The 22,143-nt window shown below is 33.7% G+C and overlaps 2 protein-coding genes across 5 annotated transcripts in view; one reads left to right on the plus strand and one right to left on the minus strand.

Moving 5' to 3' along the window:
- Positions 1–3,963: 3,963 nt before the first annotated feature.
- Positions 3,964–21,610, minus strand: Dtwd1 (DTW domain containing 1). Of its 4 annotated transcripts, none has more exons than XM_047538491.1 (6): positions 21,394–21,571; positions 17,297–17,349; positions 16,331–16,641; positions 12,498–12,641; positions 10,931–11,186; positions 3,964–4,419 (listed from the first exon to the last, which is right to left on the minus strand). In XM_047538491.1, the coding sequence occupies exons 3-6, from the start codon at positions 16,586–16,588 to the stop codon at positions 4,172–4,174; spliced, it is 906 nt and encodes a 301-aa protein (XP_047394447.1). In that variant the 5' UTR covers positions 16,589–16,641; positions 17,297–17,349; positions 21,394–21,571; the 3' UTR covers positions 3,964–4,171. The 4 variants fall into 4 exon arrangements, with proteins under 4 accessions (XP_047394447.1, XP_047394446.1, XP_047394445.1 ...); XM_047538490.1 differs by lacking the exon at positions 17,297–17,349 and adding an exon at positions 17,544–17,638; XM_047538489.1 differs by lacking the exon at positions 17,297–17,349 and having other exon boundaries at positions 21,510–21,610.
- The window catches only part of Fam227b (family with sequence similarity 227 member B), a 190,190-nt gene continuing 189,628 nt past the window's right edge, over positions 21,582–22,143 (plus strand). The window contains exon 1 of the mRNA XM_047539284.1: positions 21,582–21,694. The gene's annotated coding sequence lies outside the window, so the exon portion shown is untranslated. The remainder of the gene's footprint in view (positions 21,695–22,143) is intronic.

The following is a 22,143-nucleotide window of genomic DNA, read 5'->3' on the forward strand; positions in this document are numbered from 1 at the left end:
TGGGTAACTTTACATTCAGGTAAGCTCTATTTCCTTTATTAAACTTCTTTAAAAATTATGCAATAATTATGAGTTTGCTTTCTTGACCAAATCTACACTAAAACACCTGGCTTCCTTAGAAAAGAGACTGAGAAAAAGATTAAATCTACTAGTTTATTGAAAAGTATAACTCAGGCTGGTTAAAGTAAAGGAGAAAGGAAGTGAGACTAGCAAGAATAGGAAGCAAATGCAAACTGACAAATTACAGTATAGCAATTGCTACTATTTCATGAAAAGCCATTGTTAATCTTTTACCAAGTATACTTGCTTAGCTGCATGGTACATCTCTAGACAAACAGGATTAAAGACAGTGCTTCTAAACAGTCCATCAAAAGAAGGAAGAGGAATTTACCTGACACTTCTTCTGGTCCATTGACAGTTAACTTTGCTGATCTTCCAGATTGCATCCCCTAGCCCTTCAACAGTCACTAGGGAAGCCCACTGGCATGTATTTCCTGGAGTGCAAAAGTGTTGGGATGGGTCAAGGATTCTGGGCATATGTCTAGTTCACCTAAAGCAGAGCAATCACAAAATCCTGCTAGTAATCTATCACTGCATAAGGCTATAACTAAGGCAAAGCAAGTGGTCAAGGCACTGAGATATACTGAGGCTGAAAACCTTCTCAGGTGCTTGAGATGCATCTGACACACTATCCAACAATGGTATATATATATATATATATATATATATATATATATATATATATTACCACAATAATGTATGATCAACAATTAAACTTCAGTGGCATAACAACAGACATAGCTTGCTTACATGTCTAAAATCGGGTAGGGGTCAATTAGGTGACACTGCTGATGTTGGCTGGGGATAATTTATATATCTAGGAGTTGGCTGGCTATTAGCCAATCTATACAGGATTCAGCTAGGGTGATGGGGCAACCTGGCTCTGCTCTAAGGGTACCTCATCCTCCAGTAGGCTAAAAGTCATGCATGTTTATATGACACACCAGAAGCATAGGAGTAAGTAAAAATACAATAAATTTTTGGAAACACATATGGCTCAGATTCAGAGTCAAAGGGTACTTCAAAGGAAACCAAAAAAGCACCATGAATGGGGAAGAACAAAGAAGTAAAGCCATTATCGTAGTCTATCACACCAAAGGAAAACAAAACAAGTGCAGTCAATTCTTTGTTCTAACAGGTATCATCATCCTCTTTTGGAATGAACTATAGATTTTATTTGGCTTTAGTTGTTTAGTTGAAGTATGTGGGTCATCTTTCTTATGCCAGCTGTGAGAGGGGGGCAGATGAGTGATAGGAATACTCACTCTTCTTTACCTTCTTCCTTTCAACTGTTATGTTTAGTTGGTTTTTAAATGGCAATAGCTTTTGGGCTCAGGGAAGTCCAAATTTAGCCCAAAGAAATCCAACTTTGGCCCTGCTTAAATCAATTCAAACATTCCTCTATTTCCAGGGCCAAGTTTTACATGTGAAGCAATCTATTTTAATTCCATTCTTGTAAAATAACTGCTAATAAGTAAGCCAGTTAGTTAATCTTAGTTACATGTAAGTAAGATTATGGAGCTAGTAATGTTTAAATCTTACATAATCCACTGTTATGATTTGGATGTGAGGTGTCCCCCAAAAGCTCACATGTGAGAAAATGCAAGAAGGTTTGGGAGGAGAAATGATTGGGTTAATGCCTTAACATAATCAGTGAATTAATCCCTGATGGGAATACCTGAGTGGTAACTGGAGGCAGGTGGGGTGTGGCTGGAGGAAGTGGTTCATTGGGGGCGCTGCTATGGGGTCTATATTTTGTATCTGGAGAGTGGAGTCTCTGTTTCCTGATCATCAATGTAAGCTGTGTCCCTCTGCCACTCTTCCATACTCTTCTACCATGACCTCACCTCTAGCCCTGAGGAATGGAGTCAGCCTTCTATGGACCAAGACCTCTGAAACTGTGAGCCCTCAAATAAACTCCCCCCGCCTCTACAATTGTTCTGGTTGGGTCTTTTAGTCACAGTAGCGAAAAAGCTGACTAAAACATCCACATTTGTTTTATGAATAGCAAATATAATGGTGATCTCACTGAACAAAACCAAATCAGAAGTCCAGGACTATCTAGACCAGGTCTGGCCACTAACTATGTGACCTATTGGCAATTTACTTAATCTCTTTAGTTCTGTTGCTCAGGAGCTGCTCTAAACTACAATATACCAAATGTTCTATTTCCATGGATATTAAATAGGCATTAGATATTTAAGGCATACTAAATTAAATAAAGTACAGAATGTTTACTTCAGAACTTTTCAGAATCTTTAATGTGCTGTGCCTTTTGAATCTTCAAGAGGGAAATATAATGTTCAGCAAAACTAATTTCACTAAGGACTGTTTTATTTTTATGAATTTTGTTTTTTATAAAACATGTCCCAATGCACATGCTTTGAGAAATGTACTATAATTCCTAGTGTCTAATACATATTAGTCATAGAGTCCCAGAAAGAAACAGAAACTTCAAATGAAGGAAAGCAAATTCAAGTCATTTTATAAGAGCATAATAAAATGACTATTTATAAAGGTATGGGTAGGGGTACGGAAAATAACAAGTGGTAATCAGCTACCCTGAGACTTGTAACAAGTGGAACTCAATACCATCCTTAAGTGAAAATGTGCAAAGGGAAGGACAGGGATCTGAATCTAGAGAGGAAATTGGGATAACTGCTTGGGAGAGGAAAGGATACCTTATAAGATAGCATTTAGTAGAGGGACACAACCAACCCATGAGGACCTGGCAAGAAAGGAGTAGAGAAATAAATGATTTCATTTTTCTCTCTAATTTCCTGCTGGTGCATCCCATTTGTTGAATCAAACCAATAGTTAGAGAACAAGGGAACCTATTTCATAGGCAGAGAAAAGAATGGAAAAGAGTTAGGGGTAGATACAGAGGGGCAAACAGAAGCTATACAGCTTAATAGGGTTCCATTCACAAGCACCTACATCTGTGCTTATGTCATTGAGACTTGGTTTCTCTTTTTATTTCTCCACTGTTTTCCTCTTCTGGCTTCATTCTAACATTGGTCACTAGCAGCTCCACCTTTAAATCATTCTTAGTTACAATGCCAAATAAATAATAAGGGCTAGGAGTAAGGCACTTAATACTCTAGGTGCTGCTGAAAGCCCTTTTATACATTCATTCAGTTACTCCTCATAGTAATTCTATAAGTAGCTACAGATGAAAAAACTGACATATGGCTGTTACATAAAAAAGCAAAGTTGAAATTTAGATTCACTTATTTAGCTCTAGAATATGTGCATTTAGCCACTGTACCATATTGCCTTTTGAAAAATAAATCACATCTCTGTCTCTCTTTTCAGTTTAAGGATTGAACCAACCCTTTTTGTTTGTTTGTTTGACGCAGTGTCTCACTAAGTTGCCTAGGCTGCTTCAAACCCAGAATCATTCAGCCTTAGCCTACAGAATAACTGGGATGATCATCCTGCACCACTGTGCCCAGCTTAAACCCCACCTCCTACAGCATCCATAGCACTCTTCAAAAAGAACTGCCCTGAACCAGTCACTGTATTTTGGATGGGCTACAACATTCAGCTTGTTAAACTAGGTCACATGTTCATCCTAGTGGAGGACCTCATGAATCTTCCCTTCAAAAAGATAATAGGCAGATCTAAGAGGCAGTAAACATCCATCACAGGCAGTGTAGTCTTAGAGAAATAGCACTAGAAACAATCTAGAGCTCTAATTCTAGTTCTGCCTATGTTTGTCACTAACCTCAGAAAAGTCATATATCACTTATTTTTCAGTATAAACATTTTGACTGCATCTAAATCCAAAGGTGATGAGTATAGTTGAAAATAAAGAACTCTAATCAAATATTTAATTGTAATTACATAGATAAAATAAAATGTAGCAATAAAACAGGTATGACAAAATTGAGCAAATAACTTTCAAAATAAGGTTTTAATCAAATTTATCTCTGAAAAAATGCCTCAGATACAATTTCTTTTTTAAAAAAATAAGAGGTAAAAAGTGAAAATGGAATTTTTTCAAGTGATCTTACAGCTATTATACACTATTATTTCCCAAGAATAAACAAAGCACAACTATAAGTTTATTAATTTTAACAAAATAAAATGACAGGTGGCTTGTTAACAGCTAATGGCTATGTTTTGCTGTTTCCTTATGTCCAGAGCACCTGGCATTCTTTATCAAGTGGTACATAAAAGAATAGAAAAATAAAAGATTGTCATATTGTCCTTTGTATTTTTCTTTTAATACATCAGTATGGTAGTCTACTAGAAAGTAGTAAATGGCTTCAATTGTGGAAAGGAAAGTATCTGGCTTTCCTTTTTGATGGCGCCAAAAGCAAGTTTTTCTTGTTTTCAATTCAACTTGTAACAACCCTGCCAAAAAAAAAAAAAAGAGAGAGAAGAAAAAATATATAAATACTTCTTAACCAAGGGTGTGATACAATAATAATGATTTCTTTTAATTATTTTAAGGACTTTAAAGAAATATAGGTAAATTCCTTCAACTCAAATTCTAAATAGGATATAATTTTAAATGTACTGAAGCAACATAGGATACAGAATGAAATCTTATCCATGACAGTCTTCCACCTTGTACCAATGGAGTAAAAAGTAGCTAACTTTTAAGATATTAATTTCTATTTTCTATCTACCAGTCTTTTTAAACTTTAACCCATGACAAGGCTAAATTCGTCAACATTCAAAAGGATTTCATTTTTTTTGATAAACTGAATTTAAAATGTCATTTTTAAACTTACTGAGAAAGACCAGAAACTTAATGGTCCTTAATATTGGTAAAAGTTTACTTTTAGATTGTCACTTTTAGGTTATATCTTCATGATCAGACTACATAGAGCTATTTCTTTAGCTCCATCACATCCATGCTTCAGAGCCTCAATTACAGTCAGCTAGAATGACTTGCTCTTGTACTTTTAAAGATGAAATGATTAATGATGCAGAACTCTTTTTCTTTTACAACTCAGATGTCAGCATACAAACCCGAATGCTTTCAGTTCATCAGACCAGTACTTAGGCTCGTGTTACATTCATTGGCCATATTTTTAGCATATTATATTTTAAAGGGAAAAGGTAGCATCAAAATCAGCCCACTAGCCAATCAGGGACTTTGAGACATCAAGGATTTCCTACTGTCAGATCTCATTTTCATCCCAAAGCTACCTCAGAAGTATAAAAAGTGACAAGAAATAAGTAAGAAATTTTACGGTATTAAGAGATATGGAGGATCAAATGTCTAACAAAAGTTTAAGAAGGAGAAAATAAAGAATAGAGATAGCATTTAAAGAGATGGTGCCTATGACTTTTCCAGGAATTATTTTGAAAAATACAAAGCCGTAGATACATGAACCATAAAATATCTGAAGCAGGATAAATTCAAAGAAATCTGTCTAGAACCTATACATAGTAATGTAAGTATAAGACATAAAGGATTAAAGCAAAGATTTTAAAAGAGGTTATGTAAAAGGGACAGATCCCATACGAAGGAATGATAAGTAAAGTGACAGGAAACTTTTCATTTGCAACAAAAAAATGTTGAAGACATTGAAATAATATCATCAACCTGTCAAAAAAGAAAAGAAAAAAACTGGCAACTTAAATCGTGTACCCAGCAGAATAATGCATCAAGGAAAAGCATGAAAATATTAAAAATATTAATAGACAAAAACTGAAGCATGCCAACAAAACACCTATTTAAGAGTTCCTAAAGGATGTGTTTCAGCAAAGACAGTATAAAATAAGAGTGCTGAGCAAAGAAAATGGTAAACATTTATGCAAATCCAAATAATGGTTGCCTGTATAAAATAAAAATGAAATAATATCTAATTCATGGGCTAACAATAAAGGACAGAACAAAATAATGAATAGTAACAATAAGATTGTGAACCAGGAGGAGGCTAAATGAAGCTTAAGTGTACCAAGTCCTTATTGTGTTTAAAAGGAGAGGTTAAAATAGTTTGATTTTTAACATCTTAAAGTGACATATACACAATCTTCTGAAAGAATTCAGAAAGGAATATTAAAAAATAGAATTTTTTTATAAAACTTCATTCAAAGAAAAGCCAGAAAAATATATTATTAAAAAAAGGTCAAATAGAAATAAAAATTAAGATGGTAAAAATAGATCCAAATACATCAATATTCACAGCAAATGTAAATAAACTTGCTCTTTAAAAGACAGATTATCAGACTGAAACATGAGAAATATGACCTCTACAGAGTTTTCATTCAATATTGCATTGGAGGTCTTAGCACAGCAAAAAGAAAAATAAAATTAATTAGTTAATGAATTGATTGCATAAGAACTGGAAGGAATACAAGTGACATTATTTCCACAGAAAATGCAAAAAAATACAAAAATTTAAAATATAGTATCTTGAGTTAAAGAAGGATTTAAAATAAAGAAGAGACAAAAAGGTATAAACAAAGATTTATAAATTCCACACTAAGAAAATTTCCTCAAAATCTACCATAAAGAAATTACAAAGATGAATCAGATTACAAAGATATTTCAAAACATTAGAGGATAACTAAAACACTAGAAATTTCACAGAATAGTCCATGTATATGGCAAAATAAACAAAATGCTGCTCAATCCAATTAGTAACTAGAGAAATGCAAATTAACACCATAATGAGATACCATTTATACACAACAGACTTGGAAAAAGCAACATTTGACAATACTAAGGTAGGAGGGATTATGACTCAGTGGGAACTTTTATACATTAATGAGGGAAGTATAAATTTATATACCCATTTTGAAAATAATCTGGCATTGTCTCACAAAGCTGAACATTTTCATATTTAACAAACAACCCAGCAATTCAACTCCTAGGTATGTTTCCTAGAGGAGCTTGCATATGCACAATAATGCTTACAGAAGCACTATTTAGAATTGCAAAACCTAGAAATAACCCAAATGCTTCATTAATAGGAGATGAGACAAACTCTAGTATAGTCATATAGTCAAACATTACACAACAATAAAAAACGGATAAACCTTAGGAGCAAAATGATGAATTTGGAAAGTAAATCCTGAGAAAACAATATACAGATCAAAAACAAAGCAAACAAGACAACACATAGCTTATGGAAACACATGCACTTACCACTACATTCTAAAAAGAAGCGAAAGAATGAAAAACACGGAATTCAGGAAAATAATTCACTGTCAGAGGGAAAGGGGAATGATATGGGATAGAAAAACCAATTGGAATTATTGCTATTATTCTAGTGCTGGGACTCTTAACTGTTCATTATATCACTCTGCTCTATAACTTAATATTATGTATTTTTAAAATATACATAACTTACTTTAAAATATAATACAATATCCCTCACCCTGCTCCCATAAAAAAATCCCAACTCTGCCTATATAGTGACAGAACTGGGCCTGGAAGTCAACTCCCAGTTCAGTTCTTTCCATTACAGTTAGAATAAAAACTAATCATGTCAACCACAGGTTTAAAATTCCTTTGATGATGCCACACCCCTGTGGATAAAAGACCAAATTCCCAGGTATGACATTCAAGGGCATTTATAATTTGAATTTCTCTAGTTTCTTCTACCATCCACATTTTGAATGCTAAATTATTTTTAATCTTTATGCATATGCTATTCCCTTGGTCTGAAGTGTCCCTCCCTCACTACTTTATTCATCAAGATTTCAACAGACATCAACTCTAAAGTCTTTCAGAGATTCCAGGTAGTCTCCTGAATAATGCCACTGCACTCCAAACCCAGTAAATTTTCTTATCTGTTTACCTGTTTGTTTCCTAAAATAGATTGTTTAACAGAAAATGCCTTTTTCAACATCTACTCTTTTTCTCATGTTAACAAACTTTCAATTCTTTTCAGTGTGGCTAAAAAAACAATTATCCAGGCAAGATGTGAACCAGTTCTAGTCAAAAAAAAGAAAACAAATCTGTAGGGAGAACCTTCAGGAAGGTCACTGTTTTCTACTTATTTGGCTTTTGTATTAATAAATACACATACACACACACATACACACTCATTTGCCCCTTGTCTTGCCTGGAATATATACATCCTAACTCCATGACAAGCCACCATCTGATAAGCATGAGGATGGAAGTAACCGTGGATGAGGAAAACAGAGAAGTCTGGGCTCTCAATGGCATTATGAAGTCCCTGTACCAACCCTAGACTATCCACCTCTGAACTTTCTTATGTGAAAATGTAAACCTGATACTTGTTTAAAAGGTTCTAATCAGGTTTCTGTTACATGCAATTGAACACAGCTCTAATTCATAGCCACTGTAATCAATGAGAAGGCAGAGTTTGCCTCTGCTTCCCTCAAATCTAGGACACTGCCTATCTAATAACAGGTATTCAACAAATATATGGCACAATATTCAATAAATAATGGAATAAATGGACAAATTTAAAAAAAAATTCTGCCTTTATTCTATCTAGGTATTTTAAAAACATTTCAATTTAAATAATTCTGATTCAAAGACAAACAATAGTTATAGCAACCAAAGACTAAGTCCTTTTAAATACTTGTATTAATGTTAATTACAATCAAGAGGTAAAGGCAGACATTTGAAAATGTTCTAAGTTCTTAACTATCCTTAAAACTACTGGTTTATCTAATATTTCTAGTATGTTCTAAGCAATGTTAAATATAAAAATAAATGTTTAGTGGTTATCACCACTAATCCAATATGTTTTAAAAATATGTTTGAAAATATATAGGAATCTTTAAAAATATGTTGAATTATATAAAAATGAATATTTTAAAAAATTCAATATATACACTTTAAAAATTCTCTTTGTAGTAGATCTAACAATTAATAACTTTTAAAGGAGAGAATTATAAAGAGCTTTTCCCTCCAAAATTGTTGAATTTCTCCAACCATAAAATGAGGAACTCTTGACCTATCTGTGGTAGTTGTGAGAACTGAATAAGGTAATTTGTACAAATAGTCTCCAATTCAGAATAATTTGACAAGGAATATGCTTTTTGATAGAAACTATTCTTCAAATTTTCATCTTTTCCCAGGCTAATGATATGTGATGTGATACACTGCTAAGGTACTGGGCAGCAGCAGAGAAGTGCAGCTTCAAGTAAGCCATGCAATCTGGAGGGCAAACAACGGTTTTATAGTGTACAGTGTTACTAAGCTATGATGTTTCATAGGTTAAGTACATTAAATTCAATTTCAACTTACTGATCTTACAATTTATGAGTTTATCAGAATGCAACCCACCATAAGTCAATGAGCATCTATATATGATATGATTATTAACACAGTGAGTATAATTTGGCAATGCTTATGATATAAAAAGTATCACTTTACAAGTTTTATCAGTATAATCAGAAAGAAGGAAAACATGACTAATTTTCATAAGAAATTACAGTACACATAATTTTTAATAATTTGGACCAACTACCACAAAAGGAAACCAATTTTCTTCCATATTTTCCCAAAGCTCCCTATGGTCAATCTTCAAAACTTTTATGTCACTCTATTCTTATAGTTTTAAGTTAACCTTTTGTGATTAAATTAGGCACTACACCTTTCTCTGTGTTATGATTTAGATCTTGGTTGTCCCCCAAAAACTCATGTTTAAAACAACTCAAGGAAGTTTAGAAGTGAAATGACTGGGTTATAAGAGTCTTAACCTATATCAGTGCATTAATATTTGAATGGATTAATTGGGTGGTAATTATAGGCAGGTGGTAACTATGGCTGGAGGAGGTCACTAGAGGCATGATTCTGGGGTTTATATTTTATCCTTGGTGAGCCAGCGCTCTCTCTGCTTACTAATTTTCATGTCCTGAACTGCATTCTTACACCCCACCTTCATGCCCTGATGTTCTGCCTTACCTTAAGCCCAGAGGAATGGAGATGACCATCTATGTAATGAGACCTCCGAAACCATGAGTCCCAAATAAACTTTTCTCCTCTAAAATTGTTCTTGTCAGGTATTTTGGTCACTAGTGGTGATAAAGCTAACTAAAACACGCTGTTTTGTTTTGACACACAGAGAAGATTACCTCCAGAAATTTATTTCATGATTTGAAGGGATTCAGAAACCTCTTTTAAAACTTATGATCTAGCACAGAATTGAAACATATACTTTCTATGTGAATTGGGAAGAAGTAACAGAAATCTTTGTACAAATCTATTTTAGGCAAATCTAAAGTACAAGAGACTTTGAATAGTGCCATAATAATCGCTTACATAGTTTTGTCAGGGATTTTCACTTATCTTCTTTGATCAATTCTTGCAATAACCATGTAAGATAATAATTGGTAAAACCCCTATTATTCCCTGCTCCTACTGGCTCTGTATTGTACCACAGGGAATAATTGGGGCTTTCCAAATACTTACACCCTCTATACATGTGAAATACCAATTGCTGAACAAGTTGAGTTACTTCTACAGAACAATCTATTTTTGTTATAAATCACTGGTTTTCTGTTTTAAAACATTTTATCATTTGATAGGATTAAGCTGAACAAACTAACTCCAAATTTCAGTTTAGTGTATTAGAAATTATGTTTTCATTATCTCATGAATGCTGAGCTTAAGAGAGCACCTTTAAAAATGTGAAAATGTATTATTTGCCAGAGTTTACAGAGAAAATAGATCTGGATGTTTTACCAATGTAAAGCATTGAAAAGCCTGCAACTTACTTTCAAATGGTTTAACACAATATATATAAAAATACATATATACATATCTAATACAGAAAGATATATAAAGCAAATGTGGCAAATGTATAGATATTAAATGTAATTTTCCTTTCAATTTATCTACAAATCTAAAGTTTTTTACAATAAACGAATGTAGAGGAGGAATCAAAAGAAAAAAAAAAAAAAAAACCTTTTTTATCCTCACCTTGAAGTCGCTCATCAGAGAATATTTTGTTTGTTTGGTTCCAGGTGCTATCTATAAAGACAATTTTTTTTAGTATTGTGTTTTTGCATATACTGTCATTCAAATCACAGTCCTGTTCTTCAGTTTTTTTGCGTTTAAAAGATGGTTTGTCCAGGTCATTATTTTGGTCTCTAATTTTATTTTGAATCCTTTTTTGCAAATGAAAAGAAATATCTTTTATTGAGATAGACTGAGGTCCAGGAAAAACAAGTGCAACCTAAAACAAAAGAAACTCAGGTTAGTTGTGTGCTGTGATCAAAGTAAGTTCAGAGTGACTTAAAACTTTAGGAAAATAATATGCTGAATATGTGAGAAACAAGTATTAGGTTAGTTCTATTGTATGTGTTTCTTCAATATTCATGATAAAGTTTGTGGCTCCTCCCTAATCTATAATAATAATATACCATCTTAAAGTATTACTTCAAATTAATTTATTTGCTGATTGACAGGGCAAAGTTAATTGTATCTTGAATCAAAAATCAAAACTAATATTTCACAAGATAAAAAGGCAAAGTACATGATACTTTATAAAAGAACTACTGAAAACTGCTCACTGATTAAATGTCATTTTCACCTATATGATAAACAAAGATAAATATATAATATAGTGAATGCTGGAAAGGAAATGGTATAATGGGTCTTTATAGCCATCATTAATGGCAGTGTTAAAAAATATAATACAGTGTGTTCCATTTAATCAATGTAAGTGGTATCTAGATCACCAGAGAAGGAAATACAAATATATTCCTAGATCTACAAGTCAGATATTATTTACCAACACAACTTGGTAAATAAATTCAATCAAAACATATACAGAATGATAAGAAAAGTAAAAATTTACCATGTTCTTTCTGGAACAAATGAATGTATAAATTTTTTATTTTGTTTCTAGATTAACCATACTCACAAATAGCCCTCATGAAACCTAAAAGAGTTTAATGTTTCTTTCAGAAGTACCCAAGACCTAATTTTTTGAGATCTAAAAGACCAGTAATATCCCACCAGTGTAATAATATAAACTATGTGGAAACCAATTAAGAATCTAGATATGAACAAGGAAGACATCTGAGCAGTCAACACATATTACAAAAGCTATGTACTAAGCTTTTAATTTAGAGAAAATTCATGAAAACCTTCTATCTCAGAATTTCTTCTCTTCTTATGGAGATACTCCAACAACATTTCTAAATTGGTTTCCCAGTTTGCCTCAAATTAGACCATCTACATGTATTAGAGGCAGGAAAATGAAGAAAGGAGAAAGCAAAAGTAGGCATAGTAATATTGGCAAGGAGTAAAACCCTAAAAAATAAAGTAGAAAAACTATGAAAATTTAGCATAAGACTCAAAAAAGCATAATAGCTTAGGATCACTTGACGTGTGAAGACACCAATGAACTAAACTACGTATTGTTAAATGTTACATAACACTAGATTAAGAAAAAAATTAAATTATGTTTAAGTTCAGGAAGGCAATTGGAGTTTAAAATTTATATTTAATATGAAGAGTTGTAAAAAAACAAGCTTCCTACTTCATGGTCCTTTTCGTCATATTCTGGAATACAAGGGTATGTGTAAATGTTCACAAATTCAGGTGCTAAGAGTTTTGCATGTATAGCAGTACTTTTGCCATCTGTTTCATTTGGATGTTTAATGATGTCAATCTTCAGTGGAAGCTAAAGTAGGGGGAAAAAAGACAAATGAACAAGACAAATATAAAAATTATAATTTTATGTTAATAAAAAATCTGTAAAACAGCAAGTTCACACTAAGTTTCTATGAAATCATATTCTTCTGATCATAATATTAAGAATGGTGAAAGTCAAAACAAAACCCAAATTTCTTCCTCAATATTGTTAATCACATAGTAGATCAAATATTTTCAACTCATTTTCTAGTGTTATTTTATTTAAATTATATAGGTATTGAGTCTAATTCCTCACATTTCAGTATTTTTTATAATTCCTATAAACTCTAGGATTGTTTATTTTGTGCTATTTTTAAAGGAAATGCAATGCTGAACAATACTTAAGATTTAAAAATCCAGCTGAAATTCTGTTCCTTATAGAGCCTCTCAAGCCAAAGGTATCCTCTCTTTTGAATGCTGTGAGTTTCAGCAATACATTTTAAGAACATAAAGTAAGTACTTGTCAATTAGAATAACAGTAATAGGTCTAAGAGATGTAATCTTTCTATCACAAATAACTTTCTTCAAAATTACCTTGCCCAAATATTTCCCATTCACTTTGTTATGAATTACGCCTGCCTCTGGACAAAAATAATACTCTCTTGGATTTCTTGAGTTAGAGATTTCTGTTATTTTACTTTATTTGGTTTAGCTCTCTTTATAATGCCTATGCATATCTTGTATTCAGCCATGATTATAAAAATGAAAGTCAAGTTACATCTTCCCCATTATGTACATAAGAACCCCTCCTGAGATGGTTCTTTACTTCAGACTTTAAAAGACTTTTTAAAATGCTATTTAAAAAACATATTTCTCACCATCTTCAAGTGCCCATTCCATATTAAACAAGCAGGATTCTAGGAATTTGCCCTGAAATACGAAACTATTTTTCTTGTATTTTAAACTACACATTGTAAACAAAGTTACAATCTAATAATTTTAATTTATATTACAATTGTGAAGCAATCATCACAATCAAGATAATGATTTGCCACTACCAAACTCTTTTAGTGTCCCTCTTTCTCCCCTATCAACCACTACACCCCCAATCCTCAGGTAACCATTGATTAGCTGTCACTTTAGATTGGTTTACTTTTCTAGAATTTTAAAATAAATTGAATCATAAATACTCTTCATCTTCCCTCTTTAACTGAGAATAATTATTTCGAGATTCATCCATATTGTTGTATCATTACTTCCAAAGCTATTTTTAAAAGGAGCAATTGCACACCACTAAGTAGGCCCAATATCATACATAATTTTTTCTGGACAATTATGTAAGGAAAAACGGTGTAAGTAATATACTCCAGAAAGACCTTGGCCCACAAATAAGTATTTTAAATAGTTTTTAATTAGGGTTTTAAACACCAGTATTTCCTACCCTTCCCGCTTAGGCCCAGTGATTGATTATACATTAGAGTCAATTGCTTCAAATCATCAAAACAACTTCTAGTTACTTAAGTAAGCAGTTCACAAATTATTTTATATCAATCTACTTTCTGGCTGAACTCTACATCAGGCTCTCCTCATGGTGCGCAGTATCAGTTGAAACTATATTCCCTCTCCCCAGGAACTCTGATTACCAGCATTATCTTAATCCAGGTAAAGTAGGCAAGAGAAAAGAAAAGGAAAAAATAGAAAGCAGATCAAAAAAGAGTTTTTTTTTTCCAATTCCATTACTAATAAAACTGACTTAATTATATGACTGATGAGTTGAAAATTCCAAAAGCTATAACCAGTATTTCTGACCAGTTGGCTATCTTGAATGACATAATTTATATAAAGGGCACAGAACTCTCATTAATGAATTTTGCAAATAATGTGTCTAGCCTAGTTTATAAATCACACAATAAAAAGAGAAAGCCTTATGGACTAAAGTTTCTAAATATCAGACAATTATGTAAAATTTGTGACCCCAGAACCCAATCCAGGTACCATTAGTTCTCAATAATAAGTCTGAGTTTTCTGATGCTATGAACCACACAGAAACAGATCAAATTATAGAAATAGATGTTTGTGTTCTACATTCACACATTTTGTGATCTAGATTCACACATTTTAAGGAAGAGACATCTTAAATAATTGAGGGGACAGCATTAACACTAATAGTGTTGACAAGAGAGCAGTTTGAGTAGAAATGTTCTGTTTTCAAATATGTAAACAATATCAATCTGTTCTCTAACACCTGTTTTCCACAAGTGGCTTACTATAAACCTTTCTGATCAAATATACCAAAATGCATCTAGTAGAGTGACCTAAGCACTTTCCCATGTGATTATTATTTTTCCCATGTGATTATCACTTTTCCCAAAAAGAGCAAAATGTCCTTTAAATTAGTCTTTTAAACTAGGACTCTAATAAACTTGAAGTTTTCTTTTACTTTCTAATTTTTTGTCTCATTTTAAATAACTCCAAGAGTACAATTTATCTTCACTTATGCATTTGTCATGACTTTAAAAAAGATCACATTCTGCATTAAAACATGGGTATTTATGAATGTATTCCTTGAACTAAAATTTAAACATGGGAGGGACTTTCTCTTTATATTGTTATCTTGCCTTCCCAAACAGGCTATCTAAAGGAAATGCTGAAGAATTTTTTAAAACAAAAATAAGGTAGAAACTAGAAAGATCATTTTTTTTTAGTATTAATATATACTAATATAATGAGTTCTATATGTGGCCACTAAAATATAAACAAACACTTCAGAAAACTTTGCTAAGTCCAGATCATTTAGAAGTGATCAAATACTTGACAGTGTTTTGAGTAATATCTATTTAGTCTTCACTGACTTGGAAAATAATTCTCTGATACTAAATTTCTATAAACGTCTATAAAAATCAGTCCTTTAAATTTATTATCAACTTTTATTTTTCTAATCTGTAATCTTTCTGAACACATCTTAAGATTAAACTTTTAAGGGGACGTCATCTTTATGAGGCTATGATATAAATAGAAGAATAACCATGTATACTTCAAAAACTATACTTTGAAATGTAACATTTCTGCAGGATAATGGGAAATTTTAAAAGAATTATTAATATTTAATAAATTATTCTTTGATTACTGACATGATGATCTATAGATATCTTTATACAAAAATAGTCTTGATAAGCACCAAAAATAATAAAGATAAGCAATTAATTCAAATCAACTTTTAAATCTGGCTTAAAAATCACTATAACACTGCCCAATGAATAGGCTTTAAGAGTTTTTTAAATTTTATTTTAGTTCAGTTTGGGTAACTGAAATCTATTCCATCTCCACATACAGAATGGGGCTAAGTCACAAAAGCCTAGGCAAAATCAACCCTATTTCTGTTAGGATAGTGTTTTCTCAAGGAGCAGTCCAAGAACAGGAGGTAGTTTTCAAAGATCCTTCAGGTGAATCTGTAAACTTGTCTTTTACAGAATTCATGGATATACCACATTTTCTCTGTTATAAATAAATACTTACTGATTTTAAAACATAATTTCAATAAAAACAATACCCAAGTGTTTTTCCAGAAATAATAAAAACAAAAAGGTAGTAGTCTACAGGATTGAATTTTCATTGATAAAATTCATTTTTGTAATGACATTATTTATCCAGCTTATCAATTACATTACAACCAGTATATATGAAACATCTTTTGAAAATCTGTTTTCCTACTTTCAAACAATTTAATTTTTTACCAACCTTCACAAGTGGAATCTGTTCAATAGGTACATTTTCAACTGGGACATAACATGTATAGCAGTAGAACATCCTGGAACCACCACATTTGAGACACTTTGATCTCCCGCTTTGCTGGGCTTTTTGAAGAACTTCTTGAGATGCTAAGCATAAGTTTTGAAGGGGATCCTCTGAAGCTATGGAAGTAGTTTGATTTGCTTTCACAAATTTTGAATTATTTTCTTCAATTTCTTGAAGAAATACAGATGGATTGAGAGACATTCTTCCTTCAAACTGAAGTTTAACACCTATTTCTAAAACATATTATAGGTGTACTGTGGGAAAAAAAAAGTTGAGGGGCACAAAGTTAAAACAGGAAATATGGTAGTTTCTATAAAGAAAACTACTCAATTTAATTCACAAACATGTGCTGGTTTCAGTACTTACTAAGAAATATTAACAAGTTTTAAAACCACTGAATTGGCATACTTTAAAATATAAAAAATAATAAACTCACAATAACAAATTATAGTTGCACCTTTGGGTCCTTCCTTCCATTAAAATAGAAAGGTGTTATCCTAAAAACTTTATTTCAAATATAAAGTTTAGGCACTGACAATCCATTTTCTAGCTCCCTTTTTATTCCAGAGATGGAAATTGTGTTTTATAAATGTTAAGAATTCAGTGGTTTCATGTTAGTATCAGTCAGGAATATACTCAATTCTACAGTGACCTTGAATTGACACTAAATAAGATCATGGCCCTAAATTTCATGCCGAACTCTAAAGAAAGTAGAAGGCTGCAGTGATATCAGTAAATTTTGTTGGATATTGTAATATTATTAAATATATACATATATATATGTATTATATATATATATATATACACACATACATACACACACACAAATATTTCTATCCACAGTTCCTGGTCCATAACTTTTACCCCCTGCAGATCACAGAAATTTTAACCTTAAATTCTCCCACCCACCTTGTCTGATAGTGGATAAGACTCGGGATTCCAGAAAGGATTCTGCCTCATCCCTGGAGGAAAGAAGGCCAAAGAATCTAAAAGGACTTGCTGAAATTCCCCATCCAGTCTATCAGTAATTATGCCTATGCAATACAGTCTCCTTAAAAACCCAAAAGCATTGGGTTTAGGGAGCTTCTGGATAGCAAAACACTTGGAGGTTCCCAGAAAGGTGAATGAAGACTCTTCCACAAGCCAGGAGGCCCACCTCAGTTCCACAAGGATGAAGATCCTGCACTAGGAACCAGACTTTTCCCTGTGTATCACTTCATTTGGCTGCATATTTATGTCCTTTAAAATATCCTTTATTTAAAAAATAGCAAAAGTTAGTATAGTGTTTCCCTGAATTCTGTGAACCACTCTAGTAAATTAATCACATTTGAGGAGGGGACTATGAGAATCCCAATTTATAGCTGATGAGTAAGAAGTTCTGGGGCCCATATTTGCACCTGGGTCTGAAATTGAATCCTCCTTGGGAAGTGAGCTCTCAATCTGTGGAATTTGATCTTATCTCTAGGTACTGTTGGACTGAATTAAATTAGAGGATACACAGCTAGTATCCACAGCAGATGGATGGGGAGAAATCCCTACACCTTTGGAAGTCACAGGAGTTTTCTGTGATTAAGGTGTGAGAGCAGAGGAAAAACCAGACACTTCGCTTTTCCTAACACAGATATGTTCTAAAAGATTTATTCCTCTCAACTTAAAACACATATAATATATCTACTACACAGAGAGAGATCTATTATCAGTTATAATTTATAAAATATCCCATAAGGTGAAATAAATGATATTAAAGCTTTAAAATTTTACACAATAGCATTCTATTAACATTGTCTACTAAAAGACTTTTTACTAAAAATTATACAGCATTCAAATTCCTTAGTACCAAAGATAAAATAGTAAAATAATTTTCCCACTTATATATATTCTTCAAAGAAGCATGATGGCTGCATACCCTGGATGCAAGGTATCTTTCAAAGGAGAACAGAGACTGGGTCCTGTTATTTGATATGCATTCCACAGTTGCAAAATAATTCTCTAACTATAAAGCTATATGGCATTGTGGTGTTTATAACAATGAATATTCAGGCACTTTTGAGTACAAACACTAACAGAAGAAATGTTATAACTCCAACAGGAAATTTGCTGTGGTATCCCAAAGATAAAGTGAACGAAAAGTCCAGAGAAGCATAAAATACAACAAAATTTGCCAACAAGAAGTCTGTGACACTAATTTTAATTATTCATGAAGAGTTTTTTTTAGATTGTAAATCCCAGTGTGTTTGAGACTCAAAGGGATGTAAAGAAAAGAATGCTGGTGGTCACTGAAGGAAAAGGAAAACATATTTGCCAAGTTTATGAAAGACAACCCACCATTCTGCAACCCTGGTGAGAAAAATGTTTTCATTCCTCCTTTTATTCAAATTCCCAAAAAACTAATTATATTCAAACAAAATATGCCATAGTAAATATTTCCACTGACAGGCACAGATTTACATCTGAGGCTGCTCAGCAAAAGTGATTTTTAGAAAATCCATCCAATTCCTCCTTCCTGTCTTACAAATAGAAAACATGTACTCTGAATGCCATTCCAAATTACCTGCCTAAAAGTGGCATTTTCGTGAACAAGCTTTAACAATTAGTAGAGGTTGAGATTAGATATTTAGATACCACCTTTTTTTTTTTTTTTGAGTCTCAGAAGAATTTAGCAATCAGATGAAAATTTTTTTCTTTATCTCTAGAAATGTACATAAGGACCCAAATATTTTCTACACAATTTTGGGTGTTTTACAAAGTGTACCTACAGATTGAGAGAGGAAAAAAAAAAAAAAAGCCTAAGATAAAAAATTCATAGGGACAGAAGCAACATTAAAAGTTTGGGAAGAGATCCTATAAGACCCCAGAAATGAGAACTACAGTCAGCCAACAAAGTTTCAATGATCACAAGCAGTACTGTACTGCCTTGTTGCTTTTAGGAGAGTAATTATGTTATGCCTACACCCTGTCAGTCTGGGTTTGTTCTGGTGTCACGTCAGGTACCTCCTGAAAAGGATTTTAAGACTATCAGTTCTGAGTTACTCAGATCAAGAGACCTACCAAAAGAGAAAAAAAGAAAAAAAAGAAAAAAAAAAAAAAAACTGGACTGGACTAATTCTGGGTATACATGTGCTTGCTACCAAAGGGCCCAGACATAGTGGGGCTCAAGAATCCAATTCCTGGGTATGCTATGAAGTTCACCGTTGATTGCCTGATATTCAACAGAAAATTATTTGTAGACATTCCAGAGCTCACAAAGTATACTCTCTTGAGATGCCTCAGAAATATAACTCTAAATGTCACTGGCCTTCCACTAACATAACCAGGTAGATATCAGCAGAACTTTATATAAATGCTTTTTTTTTTCTCTACAAAAATAAAACAACACAAATATCTGAGATAGTGAAAGGAAAATATTTCTGACTCCTTCCAGTGTCTCATCAACTCATTTTTTTGTGTGTTAGCCACACAAAAAAGGCCAAGAACTTGTAAATCATGGACAGCTCCCTCCAAAAGTCTCTCAAACCACGTGATCAAGACATTTACTCTGACCTAACCAACAGCCTGCCTCAAATGTGTATAAATTGTTTGTTGCAAACATGACTATTCAAAACCTTCAAAACACACTTGCTAAGATCAGTGGGAATTAAAGAGAAAACATTATGACTATTCCTAAGAAACTAACAAATACCTGATGATTTATCTACCATTCTGCAACCCTGGTGAGAAAAATGTTTTCATTCCTCCTTTTATTCAAATTCCCAAAAAACTAATTATACTCACCAAGTTGTACCATTTCTACTTTGCACATAACCTTATCTGTTCAGACTCAAAGTCAGGACACTAATTCAGTTTCTTATGAAGTCATATGTAAGCTGGGGCAATCTCTTACACCTGTTTACCCCTTAATACTTATAACTGATTCCACATATTTGATATTGAAAAAATGTACTTAAAATAGAAGGACCTTTCAGAGAAGATTCACTCCTAACTTTCAATCCTGCAAAAGTAGAATTCTTTCCTGATCAAAGATATTTCCGATTGAAGATATTCCTGATTCTTATGTAACAGGAGATAATCAACAAATACTTGTTAACTAAATCAAAACCATTCTGAGAAAAAGGTATACGGTATGCATCTCATCCCACTACTGAATTACCTGATAAACTACCTTTAAAAATCATCTGCAGCCTGCACAAGCGGCAGCCTGGCAACTTTTCTTCCCACACACTCCCCCACCAAAACATAATGTAAAAGACTCCTAGATTTTCCATTATTCTAAGCTGATTGACTTCCCAGCTAAAATTCCCCTGCCATATGCTGTGTGGGACCATTTCAGTACTGGATAAAAGCTACTTCAAATTTTCTTTCTGGAGTATTTTCAAGAACTGGTCACATAATATGTACAGGTTCAACATTTTTTTATATATATCTAAAATACCGCCCTTTTTTATACAGGACTAATGGCTCCTTCCACAGCACCCAACATATACTAGGCACACGGTCTTAAGTTTTTCAAGGTATACTGGGGTCCAATCAGAAATAGTCCTTAAATGTTGCTATCGTAAGTACTGATTTCATCATTCCACTCCGTGGAACTGGCACGTGAAAATGTTAATATACTTCCTTATTTATCTTACTTACCCAAGAAAGAATTTAGACATAAGAATCAGACTCAAACTCCTCTCTACGCTGATTATGTAACCATAATCTTAATATTTTAAATACACCGTAAGACATAAGTATCCCTGTATCTGTCCTAAGTTCCTCCTTCCATGACTACCAATTCTCCGCAAACCTCTCCAAAGACTAAAAATTAAAGAATGGGGTCCTTAGAGGACTGACTTTGCCATTACAGACTTTACTGGCGGTAAGAAAGCACATGTTGGGGGAGGGTTTTTTGTTTTGTTTTGTTCTGCGGAAAAAAATTGGGAAGCCTTTTGCCCAAATGTCCCTCAAGACTCTCAAGAGCCCGCGCAGGGACCAAAGTCCCCATCACAGGTGACACCCAGCACAACCTCTGCTAGGCTCCTGACAAGGAAGGTCCTCTTCCCGCGGCCGCACCGCTCAGGCCATACCACTGGTCTCTTCACACGCGCAGAGAGCAGCACAGAACCCACTGAGGGACGCAGACCTGCACAACCCGCGAGTCCTCTCACAGATCCACGCGTCTTCCGCTCCGCCCAAGGCCGAGGCGCGCTCCGGGCTGTGATAGCGCGCGGACCAGGCGGAGCGCTTTCCAGGAGACACCAGAGGGCGGAGCCAAACCGTTGCTAAGGCCGTTGCTGGGACTGAGCGCTACACCCGCCCGGAGCAGAGGTAACCCGCCGCGAGGAGAGCGGGGCGGAGTTAGATGGGAAATCCCGCCCAGTCCCTCAAGCCTCTCAAGGCGGTGTAGCCTTTCCTTAGAGAGGTAGGCCGGGATGTCCGCAGCCTGGCGGGAGTCGCCAGGCCCACATAGAGGTCCCTTCCGAGTCTGGGCGGCGCCACTGAACTGGAGGAAGTTCCAGAAGTATACTTTCAAGCCTTAGTTGCAGTGAGTTGTGAAGAAATGCTGCTCCCACAGAACATTTCCCACTTTATCAATCCCCAGAATATTTTAGTCATGAAAATTTAGTTCGATTACTTTTTTGTGACTGTATCAAGATAAATATTCCGTGTGAATAGTTATTGAAAAAGTTGTATATTGATGACTTGGCATGTATAAAAGCATGTATAGAGTTGGTATTTTTCAAATTTGAAATTAAATTTAATATGTGGATAAGTTA

Source organism: Sciurus carolinensis, chromosome 2, assembly GCF_902686445.1.
Source record: "Sciurus carolinensis chromosome 2, mSciCar1.2, whole genome shotgun sequence".
Taxonomy (NCBI): domain Eukaryota; kingdom Metazoa; phylum Chordata; class Mammalia; order Rodentia; family Sciuridae; genus Sciurus; species Sciurus carolinensis.